The following is a 27812-nucleotide window of genomic DNA, read 5'->3' as shown; positions in this document are numbered from 1 at the left end:
CTCCCCCCCCCCCCCCCTTGCTGTTACCAACCTCACTGCAAGCTCTCTCCAGGTTACAAATTAAAACTCTGTTGATGATCATTTATCAGCACAACCGGTTCCATAACTCCATCTAGAGTCCAGTCTTGCTAAGTGTTCATGCATTAATAACCTTCACTTTTACTGCAAGCTGCCACAAACAAATGGCATGTTAATCAAAATCAGGTCTGACCTCCGCTTTTTTGCAGTATGGCAATGACATGCTGCACACTCATCTGCAGAGCCAACACAGCTGTGCAGTAAGATGTGGCAACGTGTGTTCTTCCACGTGCTGCCCAGTCCTTGGACCCGGCTTCCCAGGAAGAAGCTTGCCTTCGGCTGATGCAGGAAGCGAGAACTGCCTGGGTTTTCCTTGAATGCACCGATACCAGCACAGTCAAGCTGAAAGGTACCCAAGGAAGCACAGACAGACAAAAGAAATGTCGTGTGACTACAGTTACTTGCTCTTTACAGCCAAGTAACAGACTACAGTGGCCCTGTCTCAAGTTTGATGGGCTCCTTCCAAAAAACTTCAAGTCCACACACTTCAGTACTCATGCTACAAGCCACTAATGCGATTATACTGTTTCTGATTCTGGATGCTTGCTTAGACCTTGGCATCGTTTTCCTTTTGGAGGAAGAAAGGTATGCCCTATGCTTGGAAAAGCTGCCTAGCTGCCTGTAAAATTCACAGCTAAATACTGACGTGGACAACGACATTGTTTTGCACTTGTGACATTTTGAGTAGTGTTGAAGGAGCAAAACACCCTTTCTACAACTTTGGTTGGAGATGACAAGGAAAGAGGGACAGATTTTTTCTTCTAGCCTATTGCAGCGCTGCTGTTTGCTCTGCTACTTGGTTTGCACTGCCACAATAGGAACATGCTATGCTGAATATAACTCAATTGAGGAAATACACATGGTTCTTTATTTTCTGTAAAGTCAAACCCATGCATGCAGAGAGAATAGGAGAAGAGAAGCAACTCAGTCAGCATTTTTCTACTCTGGGCTTTCAATATCTGCTGCCTGCAAGTCCTGAGCCCAAGTAATATTTACATTAGTACATGATGCACATTGTGCTGTTTAGAGTAACAAGCTGTATCTCAGAAGCACTGTACTACCCTACCTCTCTCAATGGTAATCCAGTTGTTTTCTGATGCACTGCAGCCACAGCTGCCAGATGTCCAGAATGCCCACAATACGGACAGTATATGCACAGAGCAACTCTGCACTGCTCACAGAATAAACCAAATGCGCTCTGGATGCCTCACAGTAATCAGGCATCCATGGATCAATTGTGCAGCAGGAATACAGTATGTCCAGACTGTGTCCCAACTTGTCAGACTGCTGTCACCATCCTCTTTAGAAGCCCTGACATGTATGAATTATTCTTGGTGCAGCAGCTCCCTCCCATGATATTTCAAGTGGCAGTATAAATGCTTCACTGGGATATAACATATTCATATCAGGAGCCTGCAGAAATGTAACAGTATAGATAACTGAAACCTCAGTCTAGGAAAGGCTGCCTTAGACATATTTATTCTTCTGACCCTGGACCATAATGTCTTTTAATCATAAACACAAACCCAAGGTATGAAGCTGGCTTGTGTGTTTAAAAAGCTATGACACACCACACTGAACATACATACAAAACATCTGCTAGGTAAGTTGCATGTCAAGCTATGTTATATTCATGACCACTTTGCTGAAGCACGAAGTCTGGCCAGAAATAACAGGCTTGTCTACCCTGATAAATAAGGCATGCCAGTTCCAGAGGGAGCAAAATTAGATTAAGAAGAAACTCTATTACCATACTTGTAATTCTGGATGTGGAAAAAAAAGACCTTTCTTGAAAAGAGACAAGAATCAATAGGAGTTAAAATTTTGTTATTTGCTGTTCTCTGCTTCTTGAGCACCACGCGCAGGGAGGGTTTTCAACATCCAAAAATAATCCTGCATTCATTTATCAAAAATTCTGATGATAAAAATAATGCAAGCTCACAGAAATACAACCTCTCCTCCAGAAATAAGCAAGCTCATTGCTTTGCACTTTCACATGAAAACCTGTCACATGGGTGCGTCTCATTAAGGATAAAACTATTTGTTCAGCAAAATGCCTGTAACCTTAATATCGGCATGGTCCCATCGGGACATATATAGCCACATACAAAAGAAGTGATTGGGTGCTTAACTTCCTATCAATTTCAAGGGAAATTAGGAATCAGAATGCTTTTACACATTCAGCCCCAATGCTCTGCAGAAACAGGAGCTAAACATGTAAAGTGAGGGTAGATGAGAAACCTAGAGCAAACTATACTACACCATCCGAGTTCCCTTCCTGTTTCAGCATCACTTAAAGCACAAGAGAGAACTCAAAAGTTAAAAACCAAAAATAAAAAACAAAACAAAAAAACCACCAAAAAACACCCAAACAAAATAAACCGTGCCACCAACAAAAACCACACAGGGAAAGAGCACTGAAGGAAACAGATCTGATTTTCTGAGCAGTGGTATGTTCATTAGTTATTTGCCTGGACCATTTTGATGTCAGAAGTGTACAGAAAAATCTGACAAAGTTTTTTCTCTGTTAAGTGCTTATGCATAGTAAAATTTTTAAAGCGTGCATCTCATTTTCAAGTAAGGAACTAGAGTTGCACTTGACTACAGAAAAACCAACTGACAGTTGTGAGACACAGAGATACTTTCCCTGCTGCCACCCCCTTTTCCTACACAGTACATTTTAGAAGGCAGAGTAAACAATTCATCAAGGTTAAGACTCTGCATCACACAGTTATGAAACAGCAATTATATAAATAATTCTAAGAGATATTTTTAACTATCTCAACCAATACTACAAACTTTATTTCTCCCCTTGCAGGAACGGAAGATGGGAGTACCAAATTTGTGTAATGTATTTTGATATCCAATTACCATGACATTTTTTAAGACCTGGGCATCCAAATCCTTTAGGCAACTTTGGAAGCTGGAAATAAACTTCATTGCCATAAGCAAGAAAAAGGTCTTGAGAGAATCCTGCATATCATAAGGAAGTTTTTTCAAATGATGCTATTTTCCCTTAAGATAAGGAACAAAGCTCTCCTTCAAAGCATCAATTCTTATTTGCAGCAGCTGGAACAGCAGTCTTTATGTACCCAAAGGATGGGAGGGAGACTGCATCCAATAGCAAGCAGTTAGTCATTAGAAGCAGTTAGAGGTTCCCCTTGAGGTCTCCTCCAGCTCCTACATTTTAAGTTAGAAAACTATTCAAGAAAAAAGTTCAGATTAATTCCTCCCCATTCCAGCTTGGCTTCCATTTAACATGAAAGACAGCTTCAAAGGGCAGAAGCACTTGAAGTAGGATTGCAAAGTTCCCCCTCAGCTAGCAGAAACTTATCAGCTCCCTTATCCATCCTGTCAACCACTTGAGCTAGCCCATCAACAACATCAAGTGCCCTGTCAAAAGCCAAGATCAGAGAAGCAACTGACAATAAAGCTGCAGATTGGCGCCAGAGAGACATGCTCCAATGGTCCAAAGGTTTGCCCCTTGCCCACAGAGCCCCACTGAGGGCTCTGCTGTTCTGGCTCCCAACTGCGTGGCAGGTCAGGACACACCTGTGCCTCTTTCCTCTATTTTTGTCATTCTTTGTCCTTCCGTTTCTCTTCTAACTGTCCTATTCTTCTCCTTGGTCCCTTTCTTGTCCACCAGTTTCACTTTTGGTTTTTACTCGCCAGTTTTGGTTTTCATAGGTACTTCATGAGAATGCCTTTGTTTGTGTCTTTTGTTTTGTTTTTTAAATTGGGTCACTGTCCAGGGAAACCTATGAAAGTGTCAGACAGAAGAGATGAGCCATTAACAGGGGTGCACCCAACACTTTCTTCTGTAGTTACTATACAACCCACAGGGCAAAAGATCTTGATAGAGTTAGACAAAGACAATCATTTTGAGTCACTAACAAAGTAGATTGATTTAAACTCATTTTAGCAAGTTTCTTCACACATTTCTTAGTAGGGTCCCCTAGCAAATAAGGCATTCTGGGCTTCACCTTGTATCTCATGAAGTCAGTTTAAAGAACAGTTGTACTATTTTCTCTGCCATGAAAAGTTAACAATAACCATCATCATAATCTATCTAGACTGCAAGATTGGCCAAAAAAAAAAGAGTCCAAAAACCAGATCAATTATACTATTTTTTCTTACAAATAGCATCCATCATTTTTAATGACCAAAACTGAGCTTCAATATCTAATGCTCTTTACATAATTGATTCTTCTTTCACTTTTGGCAACAAAAGTAAATTCGTACTTTCCTTTGGTGGTAACAATTTCCTAACCAAATTTAAATTTAAATTAAAAGTCTTTGCTCTGACACACTCTGTTAAAATGAAGAGATCTTTGCCATGGGTTATATTTGTTCCATTGCTGCTTCTGATACCATTTTAGTGAAGTAACTCTGATATTTTTTGAACCTATACAAATGCACTTTAACTTAAGATAAGTTCTGAGTTCAATCTGGTTTGAAAATTCTTTGTAAAGAGGTGTGGGGTTTTTTTTTTCCCCACAGTAAAGGAAAAGGGTTAAATCAGTAACAAAAACTTTTTTTCTGAAGTCTCTTAAATCTCTGTACTTAAAGAGTACTCCCGTGTTTATGCTGCTTTTGTGCGTCTCCTATATGTAAGAAAAGAAAAAAAATGTCGCAAATTGTGGAAAGATCTGCTTCAAAACCACAGACCTCAGCTGCAAGATTCGGGGTGGGGGACAGAGTTCAACTTGATAAACTCAGTAGGTATCAGCTTAATTTCAACTTGTAAATTAACTCATTTCTCCCTCTCATACCCCCAGAGGAAACATTTCAGTGCTGTTTTTGTTTCAAGAAATACGGTATTACTCATTTTAATTTACATTCAATCAAAATACTAATTTTTGCTTTAACTGCATGGTATCTGCACAGGGAGGTCACACTGTAATTGAGCAAGCAATTTCTTGTGTCATAAGCCTAATACAGAGTTGATCCCATTTCACTCCCATTGATTTCTGTAGAAGTTGGGCCAGATCCTGCAACTTCAAAGATTTATAGTTTGAAATAGCACTTTAATCCCATTTTCATGTACCTTTTTGACCAATGACATAAATAATGTACTGGGGCGCCAGGGACCACGACTCACCTCAAAAATTTAAACTGATATAGAACAGACAGCATTGATTACAAATTTACCTTTTTAATGAATGCCACAGAGAATGTATCCCACGATACAATCCCATGATCCATCAGCTCAACAAACGCAGTCAGTGTAAAGGACAACATATCTCCAAAGCTGCAAGAGACAGGAGTCATGACAACATTTACCAGTAATGCAGCAGGGCAACGACCGAGGGAATAAAGCAGCAGGAAGCTTTTAGAAAGGCAGGAAAATGAAGCCAATTATGGACTAAGAGGTAGCAGAAGAGCAAGAGAGGCCGTGCAACAGATAGTCTCCAAAACAGTTTAGCATGGACATCAAGAATAGTCACCTGGAAGACAGCAGTTTTGTAAGAGAAGAACTAATCCCCACGAGAACACTAGATGCCATGCTCAAGGAAATCAGATAGTCCAAATTAAACTTCTCTTATAAGTTCAGAGTTTTAGATCTAACAGAAGAAAAGAAATGAGCTTTTTCTTAGCAACTTATGGAAATGCTCCTAATTGAATGTCATACAGAAGTGCCATGTTTTGGTACCTCTGTATCAAGCAGATCGGCAGAAAGTTAGTGGATTGTTTGTTCCTTCTCTTACAAGGAAGCAAATATATTTTAAAAATGCACCAGAAGAGATTTTCTATTGAGCAGCAATTTTCCAATAGTTAATGCCTCAATTTCTTTCTTTGAACCCGAAGATGCATCTCCTGTTTTTTAATCTATGGGCAACCATGTCAAGCAAACTGCAAATTTCCAAAGGTTATCTAAGCATGCAGCTCAAATTGTTTAGGGTTTGCAGGCCACTACACTGCATTTTACACCTGTAAATTTACACCTGTAAATTTGAGATTCAATGCATCTTTGAACTCAACTAAGTTCAAAACGGGTTTAAACTCAACATAAAAAATATGCTCTAACCTGACCAGCTGCACAGGAATTTTCCATGTTAAAACCCAGCTTTTAAAGATTAGCTTCATTTCTATATATAGTCAGGGCACGGAACCCCCCCCAGCCATAATGATTTCACTGAAGCCGTTCAATGAGATAACTACTCAATACAAGCAGCAGTGCACAGAGCCTGAAACGAAGCAGCGTATTACCTTTAAGGGCATGCCAAACCACCTGCAAGGTATTTTGCCACTAAGCTATTAACAAGCATAAGCATACAATCAATCTAAACAGCATGAATAGTCCCACTGATTTTAATGCAACAGTTTACCTAATAAAAAGATTAAAATTAAAAAAATCCCAAACCCTGTCAGATTGGAACTACAATTCTCAGTATGTTGAAAACCTGAGTCTAACATTGTAATTGGTAATCTTTATCGTGTGATTTGCTCCCCTACTATCCTGCACCAACCCAACACAGGTAAGTGAACATCCATTCAGATGGAAGACATGTACTGCAGTACAGAGGAATAAAGTACAAAATCAGTTTCAATGTAGCAACTCCAATAGCCAGTTTACTGGATTTGATATAATCTGCCATTTAGGGATTTCTGATGGTGAGATGCAGCCTTTAGTGGCCCCTTCATTTGAGACAGGAGCTCTTCTTTATCAAAACTTCACAGATGTCCTCCACTAAAAATAAATTTATCATTCTTGACATTTTGTGAGTAAAAACAAACAAACAAACAAAAAACCCAACACACTCCTTTCTCTTCCACAGTGGCTTGGATTATTCATGACAAAATGAGAAAACTACACCAAAGAGCAAACAAGAAAAATACAGTGTCTTTAAAAAATCCACTGTAATTCTGCAAGGAATATTTTGTTCAGCAAATACATGATCTGGAAGTTTTTGTTTTGGGGGGTAGGGGGGTTGGTTTTGTTTGCTTGTTTTTTAATATTGCAAACCTTCTAAGAATTAAATTAGATTTAAAATGTCATCATTAGCATTCCAAATAACCAAGGATTTCATAACAAGACGACAATAAGACTTTGCAGGAAATTTAATTAGCTCCGGTCCTGTCATTTTCCCCAATCCATTCCTTTTGCATAAAATGGTTATTTATGACTACACAAATAAAACAGCATCCCTAGGAAAGGCTTCCTTCTAAAAACTTGTACCAAATTCTCATGCATCTTCGTGACAGAATACTTCCACAAATATATGGAATTCTGGTATTTTAAGAAGCTAAACTAAATTAGATCCAAATAAAAAGAAAAAAAAATTACAAAAAGATAGGCCACATAGGTTGAAAAGTAGATAAAAATATCTCTCCTAGCATTAAACTAAGCAGATAATTTATCTCCCCTAGATTTTCTCATGTAGTTTAAAAATTTAGACAATTAACATTTATTTAATACATAAATACTCCTCTATAAACTAATTGTACATGAAAGCTAATCCCTATTAACACTGGATATAGTTTAGAGGGATTACTTAAACTGTATTAAACCTGCATATGGATATTAACCTTCAGAACAGCAGTGGCAGGAATTCAGGTTAGTTTAATCCCTTTACATCCAACAGTCTCATTTATTCTTCTCACCAAAACTATTGATTAATCCTGCCACTTAATCCAGCCTCCTCCACAGCTTTGGAAGGGAAACTGGGTTAATGGAGCTGAAAATACTGGTATTAACATATAAACCTGGTTTACCGTTTGGGATCCACAAGGTGAAAGTACTTTTCAACTTAAAATGATGAGACACCCCACCAGGTGTCACTCCAGTGACACCACTTCAAATAATTAATGAGAGTGAAGAGGTGCAACACTGGGACTAATCAAGCAGCAAGAAATACTCCAACTCTATATATTATGCAGCACCACACATACATAGCATGTATTTTTTAAATATATAGCTATACATATGCACCTGCACACACATGTATACACTAAGCGGCACTGCAAAAGTCAAAAGCCAGGCTTAAAGGATAAGCATTAGGAATAGCACAGCTAGAGATGAAAGGGCAATCTCCAGGGTAACTAGAGCAAGATAAGGATTAAAGTATCTGGAGGGGGAAGGCAGTGGTGTTGATTCATTGTTATGTGTTTAAACACAAGCAGAAAGGTAGAAATAGACTTTCAAGCAATTCATTTCAATACACACATGCACAGATGCACTCATACTATTAAGAGCAGCAGACAGAATAGATGCTAGAAATTTCAAGGGGATCAAAGCTTGTTCATAAAAGTAGTATCTTAGAAAATACATGGTAGGAGCTGTTTAACTCAAAATTCTCAGTGAATGTGGTTCTGTCATACAAAAAGTCCAAAAAACGATGGGGCCTCTTTCTTCATAAAAATCTTTTCAGACTAATCCACAGCACAAGACATGACAGTTCTGTAAATATCAAACCGTTGCTGCTCTGGCAAAATGACTTAATAGTTTGACAGTAATTCCTGATGAAGGTACTTTTTCATGTGTGTCATAGCAGCAAGAGGGGAAAAATGATCAGAAAGATGCACGGTGTAATTGCAATTTCATATCTCACTAACACTGACATTTTAATGACCTACACTATCAAGCAAGCTACTTGTAAAATCCCTCCCAAATGCTGTTCAGGGCTCTGGCTCTTAGGTGGGGACACCTTACGCTGGGACAGCTGATGAAGTTTCCCCATTCTCTGATGTCTGACTCCCCTCTTCTAACCACAATTGCAAGGATGGTCGAGCTGGTCATGAAGCACGTCCTCACCCACAGCAGCTCTCAGCAAAAGCCTCAGAAGCAGCAGAAAGTTGTGGTCTGTAACACCATCGGCTGTCCCAGCATGAGCCATTCTAGTGTGGATGGATGGCCGTGCTCTGATCCACAGCCTATGCACCTCAACCCCTCAGACAAACCTGACTGAAGAGTAAGTCAACAGTTGCCTTTCACATCTTTAGGTTTTAGAGAAATATCAGGTCAAAGCCTGTTAATTTACGTTCCTAAGAATTTTCTGCATTCTTACCTCAAGAAACTGTGAAGAAAAAGACCTCAAAAGCTAGTATCAAAATGCGTGCTTTCCTAAAAATAAAAATGACAGGAATGTGCATGTGACCCTGACCACCACACCTGTCTCTCACCTGCCTTCCTAGTATCATTTCTACTGCTAAACCATCTTTTTATCATGTGTGCTAAGTAATCCTCAGATGTATAGAATTATGTCTAATATTTTGAAAGATGCCTAAAGCAATTTGGATTTCTTATCAAAATAAATTAATGGGACTTGAGCACCCAAATCCCCTAGATGTTTTTGGGGAAAAAAAAAAAAAAAGGCCAAACAAACCTCAATCTATGTTTAACACACATACCAAAATGAACATTGTATTGCTATTGAGGAGGGGAAAATATTCAGGTGTTCGAATGATTCTTTAAATCGAGGTAATTAGTCAGGCTCAGCTGTCACCAGGTAACAACAACAACAACAAAAAAGCAATATGAGTTTTTATAAAGCTAGATGGACCGTCTCATGTTTTGTATGATAAAAGTTGCATAGGAGAACCTGGAAATTAACTGTTGCTTGTCTGTCACAACCAGGATACACCACCAGTCCATTAGGACTAGAAGCCAAAGACAGTACATCTTTACACAAACCATTTTTCATGGACAAAACAGAACCAAAGCTGATCTCTAATTGTGCAGAGGGAAGGCAGCAAAGAAACAACTTTAACTGGGCAGGAGGCAACAAGAGAGTAGCAGCCTACTACCAAATGCAGGAGTTAAGGAAGCAGTTAACTTTAAGTCCCTTATCGTTCAGCAACTGTGCTCACAGCTTAATACTGGGCAGCTGAAAGGCCTGACATCACTGAGGTCAACATCAAAAAGAGTAAGAACAGCTTTTTAAGCTAGAGTTGTCAAGGATAAATGGCCATGAATAAATTTAAACAGGGGAGCAGAATATATCTAATCATCGGAAGACATGAGCTCTGGAAAAGCCATGGGGGCAAGAACCTGACTAAGTCTAAAACGAAGAGTGATGATGCAGCAGGATGCTTTGCAAGCACAGAGTGAGCAAGTACCTTTTTTATTGCTATGGCTCCTCTTCACTGCTTCTACACTGCCTTGTTTCTTCAAGTAACCTTTCCAAGGGTGAAGCTAAGCCACCATCAAATCAAACTAGGAGCAATTCACACCTACTTGGTACTTACTCAGTACAGCTGAAAATGACTGAACAATCTGCGGGGTAGCTGCCCCTATTTTTCTAGATGATTACAGAAAACGCACTTAACTGCTGCACTGCAATTGACACAGTGCTGGGGTTTTTTGCATCGTGCCAAGCACCACTGAAATATTTCTTTGTGGTACAGTTTCACAGCGTTCATTATACAAGGGATCAAGCCCTACTGATTTTAAACCACTTGCATTCCAAAAACCTGAAATAGCTTTGTACCCCTGGTATCAGGGCTTCTCTAAGCTTGAAAATTAACTCTGATTAAACAAAACAAGCTGCAAATTTTAAACAGAACTGTAACTATTCTTGAATAAATCTAGGTGTAGATACTCTTATTATGGAGTAAGACTAAATCCACTTTGAGATATATTAAGCATTTGTCTGCATGGGAAACTAGCCCAGAGGAACTATTACACACTGGTTCTTCATGAAGATGTGATTAGAATTACCTTTTTTCTTATTCCCCATCTTTTAAATTCCTGGGTTTGCTCATTTCATGATAATTTCCTTAAATGGACCAGCTTTTCTTAAAGATCAGGAATAACTAACTACAAAGGAAAAACATCACTCTCCAATCAGCATGGTTTGACTAAAATTCAGTACTGCAATACAAAGGTCAATTGATAGAGCTGTTTTATGGGAATTTTTTTTTTTTTTAAATCCAAGTATTAGCCAACCCCTAAAACCGAAAAGGCAGAGAAAGAGAAACTCACATTTTAGAGGAACTTCCTTCAGTGGAGAAAGGTATTAAACAAGGCTTCTACGTGAAAATCAGGTTTTAATTAAGTCAGGCTATCACGTGCAAGCTACCAGAGATAAAATTAAATACTGGCACTTTATGAAATATGTCATCCTGTAAATCAAAAGTAACTTTTTTTTTTTAAAATTAGCATTTGTTTTCTTTAAATTCCTTTAGTCAAGAAGACAGCAGGTGGAGGCTGCAAAGTTTTAAATTTTAGTTTAGTTCATTATATCAAGCTCTGAGGTTTTTTTTTTTTTTTTTATAGTTCTTGTTTCATTGGACCTTTTCCCATTAATACACGAGTGAAAAAGTCAGGATGTTCAATATCTACACTCATAGAGCATTACCGTTATACATTTTACCTTCAAAATGTACGAACAGGCCAGCTTCCAGAACTATTGCTTTCACATCCTGACCAATGGCTCTGGTATCTTTTTTAGTACAAGTCCCAGACTCAAGAATTTGTGTTATTTTAATTGTATCATTGTACGTACTGCTGATGGAAATAAAAAAATTAAACTGTGTGCCCCAATGTAAATTGAAGCTTCTACTGGCAGGATTTAACTTCCAAAGTTAGAATAAACTTTAGTCACATACGCTTTCTTTACTACTGTATCCACTGATGTGCTGTATCTACACTGATCAAAAAGAATCCTCTTAAAGTGGGTAATGTCTTGTTCCCATGAGTAAACAAAACTAAACTGTGGGGAAAAAAAAATTAATTCAGATCACCAGTATGATCAGGTCCTAAAACCAGGGTGTGATGCAACTATAAGTCAGTATTTTAGTACTGTCTTGAGGACAATCACATAATTGAATGTAGAGAAGCCTACAGGATAACAGAATTTGGAAGCAGAGAGATGCTGAAGGAGTATAACTATTCTTCCACAAAGAACTATTTTCACAGCAGTGAGGACAAACCCACCATCTAAATGCATAGGAGGTACCTTGTCTCAGCAGGGGTGATGCTGCCAAGAATTCTGAAAGCCTCGTGCCATTTTAATCATTTGCCTCAGAATCTAAATTTTTCTATTATGAAACAAGTTACTTCATATTAGGTTGAGAAAGCGAACGTAGAGGAAGGATTTAAGTTTCCTGCCAAATTTATTCTTACTAATTTATTTATTAGGCAATGATTTAATAATGGATGTTTCAGAACTTGGTTTACAGCAGATTTGTGAAAGTATGATTTAGCATGGATTCAGATGAGGAGCTGCATTTCCTGTGTGATAAACCACATCAAGCTCTCAGAGTGACAGATGCATGGTTAATTGATTAATTATTCTTTTGCTTCCTTGGGTTTTAGCTATACTTGACATGCCAAATTTGCAAGCCAATCAAGATATTAGAATACCTCTTGGGGTCCCAATTTATCAAAGCCTATGAAGCCTGTGCTCAACTTAAAGCACACAGAAGAGTCCCATTCAAAATCATCAGGGCAATAAGCATGCTTCTGAACTTTCTGATACGAGGCCCTTTCCTGTATTACAGTTTTCCTTTATGTAGTTATCTGCAACAACTAGCATTACCTGGCACCAGCAAATAATAGGAATTCAAACTGTCAATGACTCTTACTTTCATCTCACTAACATCAACAGTTAAAATTGCCTATCATCAATCATGTAAGCCAGACAAATTTAAGAGGGGAATTGGGGAAGGCAGGGAAATGATTTGTTTGCTCAAATTAAAAGACAAAACAAAAGCCTTACTTAGGAAATAGTAGAAGCCCCTGCAGAAGTTACAGAAATGAAGCACCCATTCCACAAGCAAAGCAAAAAAGGCTTCATCAGAAAATTTTAACAGGCATCAAAGAGCAGAAAACAGAGAATGTTGAAGACTGGCTGAATGAATATGCACAGTTGTATTTACATATAAAGATTAGCACAAGGGCCTGAACTCAGTCATGCAAAAGAAGAGGAAGTGTGCAAGGTGATGATCTAATCAGGTTCTTACCAGGGCTTCATTATCTTCTGCAATTTCTGATATCGTCTGCAAAATTAAAACTTGCACGTGAGGAGCCACACTTTAAAATATCTGTGCTCTATCTACCTATGTATACACCCCCCACACACACACCCATACTTGATTCATAAAATTCAAAGACAGACACACAATAAAAGGCAGTAAATTACTAACAATTCACTGTGAATAGAAACAGTTCAGTAATGGTAAAGAACATTCAAAATTAATTTCAAATATTTGTTCAGAATACTTGTGTTAACTTCTGTTAGGAAAAAACCAGAAGAGAAAAGACAGTTGACAGGGGAAATATATCAGATTTCTCTAAAACCTGTTTCTCTTAACCATTAAAGCATGTCTAGGCATCCTAAATTAGTTAAGTATTTGTGTAAAAGAAGTCTGTGCTACAAAACAATAAGGGTTTACATATTAAGCATTTTCTGTCTTGTTGCTATGACATGTAGTCCGTTGCCTGAAAAACTCTTTTATTTACTTCTAGTCTCCATTCTAGTCAGAGTTGTCAGCATGGTTGAAAGTTGTTGTGTAGCTAGCACCAACACAGACCAAAATCCTGACCTTCTGAAGTCAGTGATAAGTTTTCTGTTGACTTAAAAGGGAGGCAAAGAATTTAACCCGGGTTTTTAACCAGAGTTGCATTTATTCAACAACTCAAAACCATCTTGCACCAGCTCCATGACACATAAATACAGTGCAGCAGTCTTATTCCAACAAAGCATGTAAGCTCACCCGTAGCTCTTTTGCTCTTAAAATTCACACACCAATGGACATGCCTAGACCCAAGGTACTGAATCAACCCACTTGAGAAAGACAATGACCTGCTTAAGGACGTCACTTATTGATTCAGATTCTAAGAGGCCAAGCTACACACCCAACCTTCAGTGTGATGCTCTGATTTCCTAGTAGCTTCCAAAACACTTGGTTCCTAATTGCAGCAAGAGGTTTAACGTACCCCAAGAGGTTTTTTTTTGTTTAGGCATTTTCTATTTTTCCCCCCAAGATATACACTGTTGTGTCTCATCAGTGAGCCAGAAGCTATGGCATCATATTACTACATTCAGGAAACCGGAAGCCAAATATTAAGGGGGGGAATAATAAGTGCATTTGAAATCTGTAGCCCACTAATCACAATTTGCAAGTCATCCTCCTGCTAATAACCAGCTTCAGAACTGCTGATTATGCTACTAAGCAAGCTGAAGAAAGAGACTATCAACGGTAAAAATGGCATCCAAGATAACTAACTTCTTTTTAAAACATCACTTAAAAAAAAAAAAAGAAGAAAATATCCATCTCCTACTTAACCCCTTCTTGTGTCTCCTAAATCTATTTCACAGTTTTATTTCAGAGGGTTGGCTGCAGCTCCAACACTGGGCAGACTACTGTTCAAAAGGAGAACAAGGAGGTCCCTCCTTCCTCCCTGTCCCCTTCTCCCCAGGTCTTCCCCTTGGCACTTTCTGCGACACCGTTCAGCCCACAACAGCTCTAGGACTCCAAGCTCTCCAATCACTGATAAAACTCTCTCCCAGAACTTGGCTAGATTTTTTTTTTTTTTTTCCTTTTGGTACAGCAGTAACTCCTCACACCTTGCATTTTCCATTTTGTTTATGCATAAGTAATGTTGTGCTTTCTACAGAGACGGCATGAGTCTATCTACAGACTCTTTTCAAGAAGGACCAGTCTCAGGGAGGGCAGCTTTTGGGCTGGCTTGTGTAACCATCAGGGGAGAAAACAGAGTATATCACAGGACCAATGGTTTGAAATCCTTCATTGCTAGCTGTGAGCTGGAATACTCATGCCCAAAGATAATGATGGCACAGTTTACCATGTATCCACGCACAGACTGGGCTACAGCCTAGCTCAAATTAGAAAAGCGACAAGATTTTATTTTTGGATTTCATGGCTTTGGTTCTTTTATGCTACAACAACTATCCGTGTAGCCAGTAGTAATGAGCAAACAAAAAGCATCCTGATGATCAGACAGCCTTAAAAAGGGGAGAAAGTTACCCTCAACATGCTTTTAGGAGCAGAAATGTTCAAAGCATTTCCCACAGTAGGAGATCCCAACTTCAGCAGCATGTCATTCCTGTGCTTCTGCAAAGGGAGTGCTTCCTGGCTGCAGCAGACTCTGCTAAACCCTTAACAAGAACAACCACCACCACCAATGGGTTTTGTCATCTCCCAAATGTGCGTCCAAGCAACCTTATGCAGCACATGCCAGCAAAACTTCGTAGCATCCTTCTGAGCCTAGTTTTTGAAACAGCTGCTTTTCATTCAGGTGCTGGCTTTGGCTAAGCAGCAAGTAAACTTGAAATTGGTGCTGTGTCTGTCTGACATCAAAGAGAAACAAGTGCAGTGTTTGCAAACTGGTAGCACTTCAAAGGGCAGACTCAGCTTTGCTGGATATTTTTCACAACAGGCTATGATCAGGTGCATTTTCTCTATGACTGAGCCCAGGGATTAAAGAACAAACATCTGAATCCTAGAATAAAACATTTAGACAGCAACTCTCTCAGTATTTACAGAACTCTTATCCATCTTGAGTTAACTGGCAATCAGTTAACTTGAGGTCAGAAGATGTGCAATGTAAACAAAAATATAAATTTAGAATAATATGGAGAAATAATTGAATCATATAGGACTTTTCTGGTGAAGCAATACAAAGACAGCAAGTTTTGACTTGAAAGATAACCATTGTATTAGACCAAACCATTTCTATTAATCTTTATTGCTTTGGAAAGTGTGATAAGAGCAGCAATCAATCTAGGACATCAAATGTTGCAGCAACATGGTATAGGATGATTATAGACTTTTACCACTGAACAGGTGGAGGCTGTTATCTAAAGGAGTGCATGCTATTTTCATCCCATCATCAAACCAAAAACCTAATACAGAAGGACCCAGCACGAGCAGGAGTTCCTCTCGTATTCACCCGCAGACCACACTAAAGTTACCACTGAAAGAATAGCCAAACTAACTCTTCCAGCAAGTCAGCCTGGAAAGGAACAAGTACAGTCTGCCACCTCCACCGGCTTTCCTCTTTCTATATATACACAACTGTTGTTTCCTTCAGAGGGCTGACTCTGTGGTAGCAACCAGACAGTTCTGTAAAACACTTCCTGGGTGAGCTACCACAGATATGGTCAAAAATGCTGAAAGTCTTACTAATCTAGACACTGTAATTAGCTCGATACTTATATTTATCTTTTTTTTAGAAGCCATCCCTCAATTGCACTTGCACAGATGGGAATAAAACCATGGCCAAAACACAAATGTTATGAGGGTAAGTTAACTAGCATTTGTGAAAGGTTCAGAACTAGAGTGGTGAAAGACAAAAACAGACAGCAATTTTTATACAGGGAGAAATCTTAAAACAAATGCCAACATAATGCAAAATAAACATTAATGATAAGTTACCTGTTTAGACATTTCGCTACCATAATATGTTCCCTGTTTGGCCTCAAAGGAACTTTGTGATACATTTCCAGCTGAATCGCAAGGCACAGCAGTTCCCTTTGGACTTCCCAAAGCCATACAGACTTAATACTTGCTCAAATACTGCAGGTTATGTCACAAGTAGCTTCCAGCAGAGACTACCTTAACAAGGACCTGACCGGATCAACTCCTACTGGTTCATGTGCAAAAATTGCTGTGCAGGGACCAGACACCCCAAATCTAAACCCCAGCTGGGGTAACATGCAGTGCACAGTAAGGGCTTGTCTGCACCGGGGAGAACTACTAAAGTGTTGTCCCATTGGGGAAGCCAGTGCAGACCCACTGGATTTTGCAACGTCAAGAGCTAAAGCAGTCACACTACACCACCGCAACCAATGTTTCTGAGCCTGCACTGTTTAAAGACGTGCAGAGTAGGATAAAAATACCAGTGAAGATAAAAGCTTTTCATGCAGTATGACCGTGGAGAGGGCCATTATTAGCAAAGGTGGAAGATGTTCACAAAAACTTCCTCCTCTACAGAAAAACTGACAGGATGACGGATAGGCCCCTCACTACAAGAAAGACATTATGATGCTGGAGCATGCCCAAAGAAGAGCAACAAAGCTGGTGAAGGGTCTAGAGAACAAGTCTGATGAGGAGCAGCTGAGGGAACTGGGATTGTTTAGCCTGGAGAAAAGGAGGCTCAGGGGAGACCTTATTGCTCTCTACAACTACCTGAAAGGAGGTTGTAGCGAGGTGGGCGTCAGACTCTTTTCCCAAGTAACAAGCAACAGGATGAGAAGAAAGGGCCTCAAGTTGCGCCAGGAGAGGTTTAGATTGGATATTAGGAAAAATTTCTTCACCGAAAGGGTTGTCAAGTGTTGGAACAGGCTGCCCAGGGAAGTGGCTGAGTCACCATCCCTGGAGGTATTTAAAAGACCTGTAGGTGCGGTGCTTAGGGACATGATTTAGTGGTGGACTTGGCAGTGCTAGGTTAACAGTTGGACTCTATGATCTTCAGGGTCTTTTCCAACCTAAATGATTCTATGATTCTTGAACGACCTGCTAACCACATTAAATCAGTATTTGGCTACTGCTTTTCAGGCAAACACAAGGATAGCCCACATTCTGGATTACAGGCAGTGTTTAGAAATATGACAAGACAAATACACAGGAGTATATCTTTCTGGCTTCTGTCTGTATCATGTGTGACATCACATATAAATGAAGTCTGGGAAACACTCTGGCCAGGAGGTTGAAATAAATTATTTGAATGAAATCTGCAAGATGACTATTAAGTTATGCAGCAGCACTCCCACTCCTCACAGCCACCACATCCCACAGCCACCACAGTCCAAGAGACAAAAACATTCTGGAAAGTTGCAGAAGTGGAGATTTTAGGCTCTTCTTATTTTTGCTGGTTCCTCAAATACTACACTTCTGTCTGGAGTTCAAAAAAAAACTAGTTCTGTCCAGCTTGGTACTCTGAAGAACATTTGGAAATATAAATCCACTGCTGGAATTACTCTTTTTATCACATTTTACAAAAGTGGTTGCCAACAAAAACCAGTGAAACTGTCTCCTCTCCTCTTCCCTGTTCCTGTCAACAAGGTGTTGATATCACCACTTAGCAGCAGTCATTTAAATGCTAATATTCTTAAGCACAGTCAAAGTAAGAAAAACAACCCTGGAGAAAAAGCATTTAGGATGGGGAGAGTGCAAGGGGCAGCAACTCTCCCCTTCTTCTCTCCAAAGATGTCATCTTTGATGGTTCAATCTTCAGATGAGGCTTTTACCTAAAACGTACAGCGTGCACTATGTGTACGACATTGATCAGAAGGATATGCAAGAAATTGTGTTCGTGTGTGTTGAGAGGGAGGGTGGAATCCAAGCCTGAAGATTGATGGGGAAACAAACACAAAAGAGAGCAAGCAGGAGAAAAATAAACCAACAAAAAATCCACCCACAAAGAAAACCTACCCCACTTTCTTCCTTCATGAGAACTGCACTGAAAGATTGGGCTGCAGCCCTTTCTCATTCTCCTGCCATTACCATCTCCACAGTGGTATAACCGGATAACCTGATTTTATATACGGTTTTGGATTTTTGCTTCATAGACGATAGTCACCCTCTCCCGACATTATGGAAGCACTAAGAAATGAAGATTGCATAAAGCCCCTGTTGGACAAGAATTGATTTTGGCAGCAATGTCAGATTAAGTAATCCATGCTTCCAGGTGAAGCTTCACAGGAATGGCTGAGCCTGTCTAACAGCCCGGTGCTGTCAAAAATACAAATTAATTTCCTCCCTCCATCAGCTGGCTTATTTTCTGCCAGATTAACAAACTGAATTGGCTCACTGAGGAGTCTAATGAGCACTGGAGCTGACCAAGAGAAGAAACAGGGACTATGCAGCCAGTAGCTGGGAAGAGTGGAAAAGGATTACTTTATTTAGACCTACTAGCTCAGCATTGTCCATATCTTCCAAAAATTCATTTTCCATTTACCCAGTGAGTTATGCTTGCACAACTATTTTCTGGAGCAACACTGTGAGCTCGATCAGGGGTTAAGGAATACTGTATTAAAAGTAGCCTTTATTGTCACTTTGAATAATCTACAGCAGTTTTCCAGTCCAGTTTGCTACAAACAGTACTTGCATAACTCTTCAGATGAAGCAGGACAGGAACAAGTGGCTGTGAGCAAGGGCTGCTTAAGTGTTTTGACAGCACTACTGAAATACTCATCAGACTGGGATGGAAAAAAACATTAGCAGGTATTTGAGCAACTGTCCCAAAAAGTGTGTTAAAGTCGGAGTAACTCCAAACCAATCTGTCTTCAGTTTTCCACTGGGCTGGTATACGGTATTATCTCTGTAAGACAAGCCAAGAGCTAGAATTTCACTGAACAATACAATTTGTCCTTAAAGCATGCACAATTGCCGTCTCAGAGACTTCCAGCTGTACAGCAGCCAACTCTGCAACTGCGTGTGTTCAATAGAAGACTCCTCTTAGTCGACAGTCAAAAAACATACAAATACACATTTATTTAGAACCTTACATGAATCTCATCTAGCTGCATTTATTATTTCCAATAGGAAGATGACAAAATTTAACAACCATCCCAATTTAAAGCAAGTTTTTCTCTCCAACCTGTGCACTAAGCAATTACAACTCCCTTAAAATTAAAACCAGTCTGCAACCATGTCAAAGCAGCGTCAGCTAGCATGCTCCTGTGCCACGGTTGTACTACAATAAAGCTGCTCAGCACAGCCACATCGATGAAGCAGACCTCTGAAGAACAACCTTCTCAACAGCAGCAGAAACAATTCTGGTTACTGTCAAGACAGCTAGGCTTAGCATAGTCTCAGTTTTTTGGCAAAAACTGCATGTTATTTCAGCCAAATGACAAGTGACAGAGACTGTGATACGGCCAATTAAAAAAAAAAATACTGAAATTTCTGCATAGGCCTTCCTCCTTTTCCTCCCAGTCATGAGATTATTATTATTACTGGTAACGACAAAAATAAATTTAGATTCCTTTTATTAACTCTTTGGTCTTTCGATATTTATGGCTTGTCACTTACATTTTCCTTTTCTTACTTTATAAGGGACTATGAGGGCGTTTTTTCCTTTTAAGGAAGGCTGAGTCTGTCCCAGTCACATGACTCTTCTGATACATCAAGAAAAAACCCGCATCTTTACCAGTCTTCTGGTACGTCAGAAAGACTATCTATACAGCCATGATTTTCTGAAATATTAATTCTGGGCTAGACTATGGAATACAACTCTGAATGGGCGAACTACGTTATCTCAGATGGGGTAGCAAGGAGACATGATCATTTCAGTTTGGTTCCTGAACACATTTTTCATCAGTCATTATGGCAACTAGGACCTTCTAGCATTGCTCTCCTTCTGCCTCATTTTAGGGCACTGCACTCTGGGGAGGGGGGAGCAGAAGAAGCACACCCCTACACTTCCATTTTACATTGTCTATACATGCAACCAGAGAGACTGTATATTCAACTCCCCTTAACTAGGCATGAACTGGGCTTCAGACAAAAAAAATTAGCGTTAGAAGTGCTACAGAAATCTCTTTCTGAAAAGTCTCCGTAAAGGAAAATAACTGTGTGCACACACTCACCCCTCCTTTGGTGACACAGATGCACAGAGTCCAAAAAATGATTGGACATCATGGATAATTATAAAATGGAGTCAGCATTTACTTGTTCTTCATGACCTAACTTGTCTTGCAGTCTCTGCTATAATTTATAGGTCACCTGAACTATAAAAATAAACATAAAACCAGCTTTTTTTTTCTTCAGTTAATAAGAGACTCAAAGCAGGCTCCGGAAGCAAGAATGAGCCTGAAGGAAAAACAAAGATGAGCCATCTCAATCAACAGGATCCTGATACATGTGGACAGTTTCTAAGACGTTGCATCTCTGCTGGTATAAACATATTTATATTGACAAGATGCACTCTCAGCTTCATGAGGGCCTCATGCACCCTACAATCTGCCTACCTCCAACCCCTGTGGCTTTGTCCCAGCACACACCATGTCTACAGTTCATTTACTCTAAGCAGCAAGCACTCAAGGAGATCTGGCCCAAATTATGGTAACTACACATAGTATTAAAACCACTTTTGAAAATGTATGCAAAATAAAAAAAACCTCTCTCAATTTGTTATTTTTCAAACTATATTAACAGCAAGAAACTGGAAAGGCTATTCTCTAATGCATTCTAATTTTCTTCAATATTCAGAAATATAACATATGGAAAATTAACTAGAAAACACTGTTAGTTCTTGTCTACCTTTTATATTACTACTTCTTTTTATCACCAGTAAAATGAAGCAGAGGTAACTAGAAACCCAGGAATCTACATTCTCTTACTCTGGTCACTGTACTTTTATAGTCATCAACTTCAGTGAAATAATGAGTAAGTAGCACAATAAATAAAGCCAACTATAAATAAAGCATAGGCCTCTTCCTCGGTGAAAGTTATATAAAAAGCTGGAGTCTTACTTTCCAGAGGCTGCCCACTAAAACTTAATTACACACTCAAATTATAACTTAAGAGCTACCCCTAACATGAGTTCCACGTGCAGAGAAAACCTCAGAGCAACCTTACACTGAGCATGACGGTACTTTTAATGAGCACTGTCTGCCCCTTTGGGGAAAATAGAGAATAAAGCTTGAATTAACAAAATTCATCAATTTCTAGCACAGCTGCACCACACCGTGAACAGAGGCGCCACTCAGCCTGGGCTTACTGACGCAGGGCTGTCCTCAGCTGCATTAACCCACAGGCAGCTGGGAAAGCACAGAGGGGCTCCTTGCAGAGCAGCAGCAGCCGCCCCATGGGGTATGTCCCATCCCCTCTGAGTCTTAGTGCCAGTCTCCGGGTTGCGATACCAGAGCAGCGACCGCCACTCTCATGCTATTTCACAACAGGCCTGCTCTCAGGTTGTGGCTCAATGACATGCTTATGCCAATGTAGTGGCCTGTTGCCACATAAAGGGCCTTTTCTGCATCAACTCATGCCTACTTCCTCTCTTGCTTCTGCAAGTCTCAAACTGAGCAGAAAACTAACTCTGCAAAACAGACGCGGATACTTTTCAGCCAAGTTAACAAGCTGGATTGCCTTTGCGAAGCATCCAGACACCAGAACCAACTCCAGAAAGGAAGCAGGACTGGGCTGGAGAGTGGGGATTAACACACAAAGGAAGCAGGACTGGTCTGGAGAGCGGGGGTTAACACACAAGGACCAGGAGAAGAGGGCAGGGAGCTGGACCATCTCTTAGCAGCATCAAGCCATTAGGGTTCTCTCAGCTGTATGGCTGAGTCATAGCCTCATTCAAGCAAGGCTGGCTCAACAACACTAACTCAAAGGTGGGTAAAGACTCCATAGTGAAGATATATCTTAAAGGTATCTTTACAAAATATATTGCCTTCTAAAACTGGGCCATCAAAGAAGTTTCTGCCCTGAAACTTCTGGCTGCTCATTCCTCCTCTAATACTGGCCCCCTTCCTAATGCTAATATAATTGTTTGGGTAGGTCCACCTACGGATACAGAAATGACTGGAGTTAAAAATATCATTGGGGAAAAGAAAGTGACAGGTATCGGGGCAGGGAAAAGGAGACAAGAGAGCTTTTTGGTTTGAAGCATTTGGGTGACCTGGTCAGCAGCATAGCCCACAAGGTCACAGTGCTGAGGGCGCACAGCCCAGCGTGGGAGCTAATGGCAAGGAGGCCTTCAGCTTGCTTTGCCTGTTCAGCGAGCATCTTGCGGGACCCTCTTATTAACGGTATTGCAGAGGGTCCAAGGGAAAACAGGAATAGAGAACGTAAGAGGACAATTAACTGACTCCAGTTGATTTTCCTTGACAGCCTAGGGCACTCAAACGGCTGGCTGTCCTTGTCCCACTCTCTCCTCCGTATATTACCTTTCTTTGCCTCCCATACACACCTTGTTCACTCACAGGCCATTTTAGGAAGCTGTTTTGTTGTAATAATAAAGTCAAAAACCAAACCAAATCAAAAAACGTGCTTCTTCTGTGGAAGTAGTTTGTCTGTTGGCTTAGTGTGCTGAAATAGCAATGAGTGACAGACCCTGAAGTGGGACGACATTAAATCTCAAGTTCTGTTAAATATACGCTTATCAGCCAGTGATGCACAGTATAAAAGCAGAAGGGAATATACAGCGTAGCACAGATGTCCTTGCTTTACAACTCCCTTCACAAAGCCAGACTTGGAAAAACTTGACCTGCAGACCCTCTCAGAAGCTGCAGAACACGAAAAAGACTGCAGTGAGTACTGAGAGTTCATCAACACGTGAAGCTGCTGGAAACTCTTACAGTCTGAGTCTTTGTCCAATGCCCAAACTAGACAGCGTTTCTCCCCACAGGCAGAAACACTGATAAATAGATTAGACAGGTAGATCGATCAATGCATCTTTGGTGATACATTACACCAGCTAAAAAGAAAATTCTGAAACCCCTCCAAATGCAAGCCACTTCAAAAAAAAAAAAAAAAAAGAAAAAAGGCAATAGACTTTGCTCATATGTCCAGTCTGCAAGCTTGCTGTGTGGTTTGAAAACTTATACCCTTAGCCAGGAATTACTACTAGGGTGTAATTTGCTGAGCAGTTCTTTCAACAGTGGTACTGGCTTAAGTAGTTTCCCTCCCAAATAGTTATTTTTAATCCAGACCAGTCTGCTACAGCTTGGCCCATCCCACAGCTACAAAACAGTAGTACCGACACATCTGAAGAGTGAGGAGGGCTCTTGCTTTAGCCTTGATGCAGCTAAAAGAAATGCTTGTAAAAAATGTGAATGTTCCCTGTCTCTTTCAATAGAAAATAAAGTGCTGTAGTTTAAATACCTTCCGCAGCAGAGTAAGTTAAACCATTTAACCTAAATAAATTCATGACAAAATAAACTACAGAGACAGTGACTTGTAATTTGCTTATGTTCTGTTCTTCATAGGTACATGTGAGCTTGCCCATTCAGTGTATTTTTTAATTAGTACAGTAACTGTGTGCATATGTTTACACCAACTTAAGCCTGTCTTTGGTTTTAAATTTAATTTGGTCCCTAAACAACAAATATTATATGAATATAAGACAAGTTGACAAATTTGATAACTAGGAGCATTTTTTTGTATTTTTTGTTTAAAGTGGCATAATATGTGCCACAGACCACATCACTGCAAAAAAATAAAGACCATAACCCCAAAACACTGAAGATGAAACCATAAGCTATTGGAAATCCTGTATATAGCTAGAGTTAGGCAACGGGGATTCAAAGTCCAATAAACCATTGACCACATAACAGGCAGGGATCAGTGAGAGCGTGCTTTTACATTTCCCAATCTAAGGACTACCGGATTCTAACAAGTACTTAATTTTTATCTGGAAAATCCCCAGTATACCTTGCGTGGGACCATCAGAGACAATTTGTGTTCCATTTCAAAGCCCACTTACTACTTCTGCTGTACCCTCTAACACTATTTACTTTCGTGAATCCAAGGGAACACGAGCACATTTGAGAGGGGATTTGGATTGACTGTAGCAATTGACTTCAGAAGTCTGGTCCACAAGACTGAACATCCCCAATGAATAAGAAAGCTACTTTCCAAGCATTTTCTTTCTCTCAGGAAAGGGTGTGGGTATTGTTGATTTCTTCATGTGTGGTAGAGGTTTACACTGACCACAAAGCACTAAACTCTTACTTGAAAGCAAAAGCCTACTTGAAATAGTAACTGTTAGAACATAATTTAATAGTGCAACAATCCAGTTGATAATTTTCTGTAGTACCCTCCACATTAAGCCAATAGACAATTACTCAGGACCACGATCCTGAATTTCACCAATGGTGAAAATTGGTAAGATGTTCTGGTAAAGAATAAATGTATTTTCAGAGGTCAGCTTTCAATTTCACGTCAAAAAGCCATTGTCATTTGAAAAACCCCAGCCAGAATTAAAACAATAAAAATGGAAATAAAGTAAGCACTGGGTTTTGCTCCACATGTTCTCAGTAACATGAAATTTAAAACAGTTTTGAAATGACATCACTTAAATATCAGCCTTTAAATATACTATCCAATGATTTATCTAAACTCCAATGGGTAGAGAAGAAACTAGGACCACCATCTCCCCAGAACTTTATGGCACAGAGGGTACTTGTGACTTCCTACTTTGCTCACCCCCAATCCCCACCAGCCCATTGTTAGGGGGAATTAAAAAAATATTCTCACTGATAATGGATATACTATCCTAGCAGCCCAGAACTCTTCAGATGTTTTATTTTATATAATCTTAGAAGTTGTATACAGAAATACTTCAGGCACTCAAGAGAGTGAGCATGAACGTACCCCATACAGGAGAAACGTCAGAGTTTAAGCAGAATACTTACTCTGTGCCGCTTTCAACCATTTGTGTTAGGAGGGAAATGCCATCTAGGTTTATAAATTCTTGGGCAAACGTAACATCCCGTGAGTAGTTGGCCAAGTCTTTCAGTGCTTCTAACTTTGCATCCATACTAGAAGACTGGATCCTCTCATGGAGCTGCTGTGCATTTTGAGCCTAAGAGAGAAACAAAACATACAAAACAAAAAAAACAAAAAAACTTTTGTTACAATGGCAATAATGAATAAAACTTTAGCGCAAGCAGGAACAATGGCTATGTTTAATATTAATGATACTTAACACTTGCATGCTCAGAAATGATTAAGTAGCTCACATACAAATTACTTTTGTAAAAGTACATTACTCATGTATTAGTCCATTATTACCTATAATTATTTGGATTGTTGCAGAATCATAAGCTGAGCAATGGATAGATATCCCATTGTCTCAGGCAAAATGTAAGCATTACAAAAGACAGCCTTTGGCTTGAAGAGCTTATGTGTCATATGAATAAAAGCAGAAGTGAGAATAAAACAAATTGCATCAGACAATCTCAGTATAATAATGGCTGCACTTTTTTTCCTGTCAACACTTACTCTGTTTATGCACTTCTCATGACCTTTAACAATGAAGACCATATACTGTCCTAATCAGGTTATATCAGTAAAGACCAACTTCAGGTCTTCTGCTCCTCCCTCCCCCTCTTCCTTTTGTTCACAATCAATTCAAAAACTCACATACTCTTTCACAAGAAGCATAGGAATAATTACTTCCCACATAATACTATGATATTATCACTCATACATCTTTATGCAAGTTCAATATCCACATGTATTAGGCTATTCTGCCCATTAATGCTTCAAATACAGGATGAGACAGTGAAATCCAAAATGAACACTGATGATAAAAAGCTAAAGGGGTATTTAAATAATGCATATTAAATTCTCTCTCTCTTTAGCCATACCAGTGTTTTAAAATACATCTCACGTTTTCAGTCTGATGCTTTCACTTACCTGAACACAATACCCAAAAGCTTCAGTTAATAGCTAGCTAGCCAATACTTTTCTTAGAAAAATAATCCTCCTTGCTATATACAGAAAACTCAATTCAAATTGCAAAATTCAATTTCCTAAAATTCACTTCTTACCTGCACCGAATGAAAGGTGCATGAGAAGCTATGTGTCATTAGGAAACCAAATTAATGACAAATTCTGCTGAGAGTTATTTTCTCTGAGATTACACTTATTCTTTCTCAGCTGGAGAAGAAAAATAGAAGAAAAGGCTGTGCTGACAGACAATTCCTTTTCTGTTCAAGTAGTGAATATACTCTTCACAGAGATGGTCATTTCTGCAGATCAAGATTCTGAGATAGACATTTTTAGTGCAAGTGAACACTTAAACAGAGAACACAGGAAAAAACACCACCGTGTTGTTACGGATACAGCTTCCTATCTATATAACTTTGATTGCTTCACAAACATTAATAAATTAAATGTTCCAATATCCTCCAAGATCAGCAAGGTTTGTTACTTCCCATTTTTACAAAGAAAAATTAATGCATGGTCTCCAACCAGCTTTTGGCCAGAAACTGTGTGGTGAGGAACGTGTACAGGGAGGAAGTATCTTCTAGTCAGTATGACCATGGTTAACATCCTCAGTTAAGACAGCACTGAAAAGAAACAGTACATTTTTAGTTCTGAGCTTTTCTATGCCTTAAGTATTGAGTGGTGCAGCCATAGCAGTTACATTATCTATAAAAAGGCAGAATCCTGCCATCCAAAAGGTCTTTCTGCCACCCTAAGTTACCTACTCTATCAATAGGTTTGAGTGGTAATGGGGAAACAATGGCTTATACAGTCTCTCTGTAATGGCAATGTCTGTCCGAACGGTACTAGAAGAATATTCTCTCAAACTTAAGCAGCTGGTAGGCTAAATCATTTGCCAAAGCCTATGGAAGAAATAAAAACAGATCCCACTGACTTCCAACTTCCAGGATAACCACAGAATAATTCCTCCAACCCTTTCCCTTCCTCAGAGCGTTTTGCTAAAGTACTCTTGTATGATCAGCTACAAAAATTCAGAGCAACCACTATTATTACCTTAACCAGAAGTTCAACAGCCAACTCCTACCTCAACAAACGACCTCCTTCATTGAGCTGTTTCTACTCTAGACTCCCCACTATAACAACTCAGGAAGACTCAGAGATGCAAAGCATCCTCAAAACATTACTCTTTCTCAGAATACATGCAATGTCTGAATTCCTGCCCACCTCAGAAAAGAAATGCTTCGGAAAAATCTTCAATACTGCCATGGCAGCTGCATTCCCCTGACTTTGGAAATGGTTGCTCAAATTTAACCTCAAGCTCATTAAGATCTGTGCACATGCCATCTTCTACCTGCCATGGTTCTGGGAAATTACCACTCCCACTATCTGCCTACTGAAGGATACAGTTCTTCCAGCTT

At 39.5% G+C, this 27812-nt stretch overlaps 1 protein-coding gene across 1 annotated transcript in view; it reads right to left on the bottom strand.

The window, feature by feature from the left end:
* The window catches only part of LOC103894162 (engulfment and cell motility protein 1), a 160075-nt gene that overhangs the window by 96996 nt on the left and 35267 nt on the right, over nt 1-27812 (bottom strand). The window contains exons 5-7 of the mRNA XM_009273495.1: nt 25356-25525; nt 12985-13020; nt 5230-5329 (exon numbers count right to left, since the gene is read on the bottom strand). Of these exons, the coding sequence (XP_009271770.1) occupies nt 5230-5329; nt 12985-13020; nt 25356-25525 (306 nt within the window). The remainder of the gene's footprint in view (nt 1-5229; nt 5330-12984; nt 13021-25355; nt 25526-27812) is intronic.

The sequence above is a fragment of the Aptenodytes forsteri genome, unplaced genomic scaffold (assembly GCF_000699145.1).
Source record: "Aptenodytes forsteri isolate BGI_AS27 unplaced genomic scaffold, ASM69914v1 Scaffold270, whole genome shotgun sequence".
NCBI classification, from domain to species: Eukaryota; Metazoa; Chordata; class Aves; order Sphenisciformes; family Spheniscidae; genus Aptenodytes; species Aptenodytes forsteri.
The sequence above is the reverse complement of the archived record's forward strand: the minus strand, read 5'-3'. Positions and strand labels throughout refer to the sequence as shown.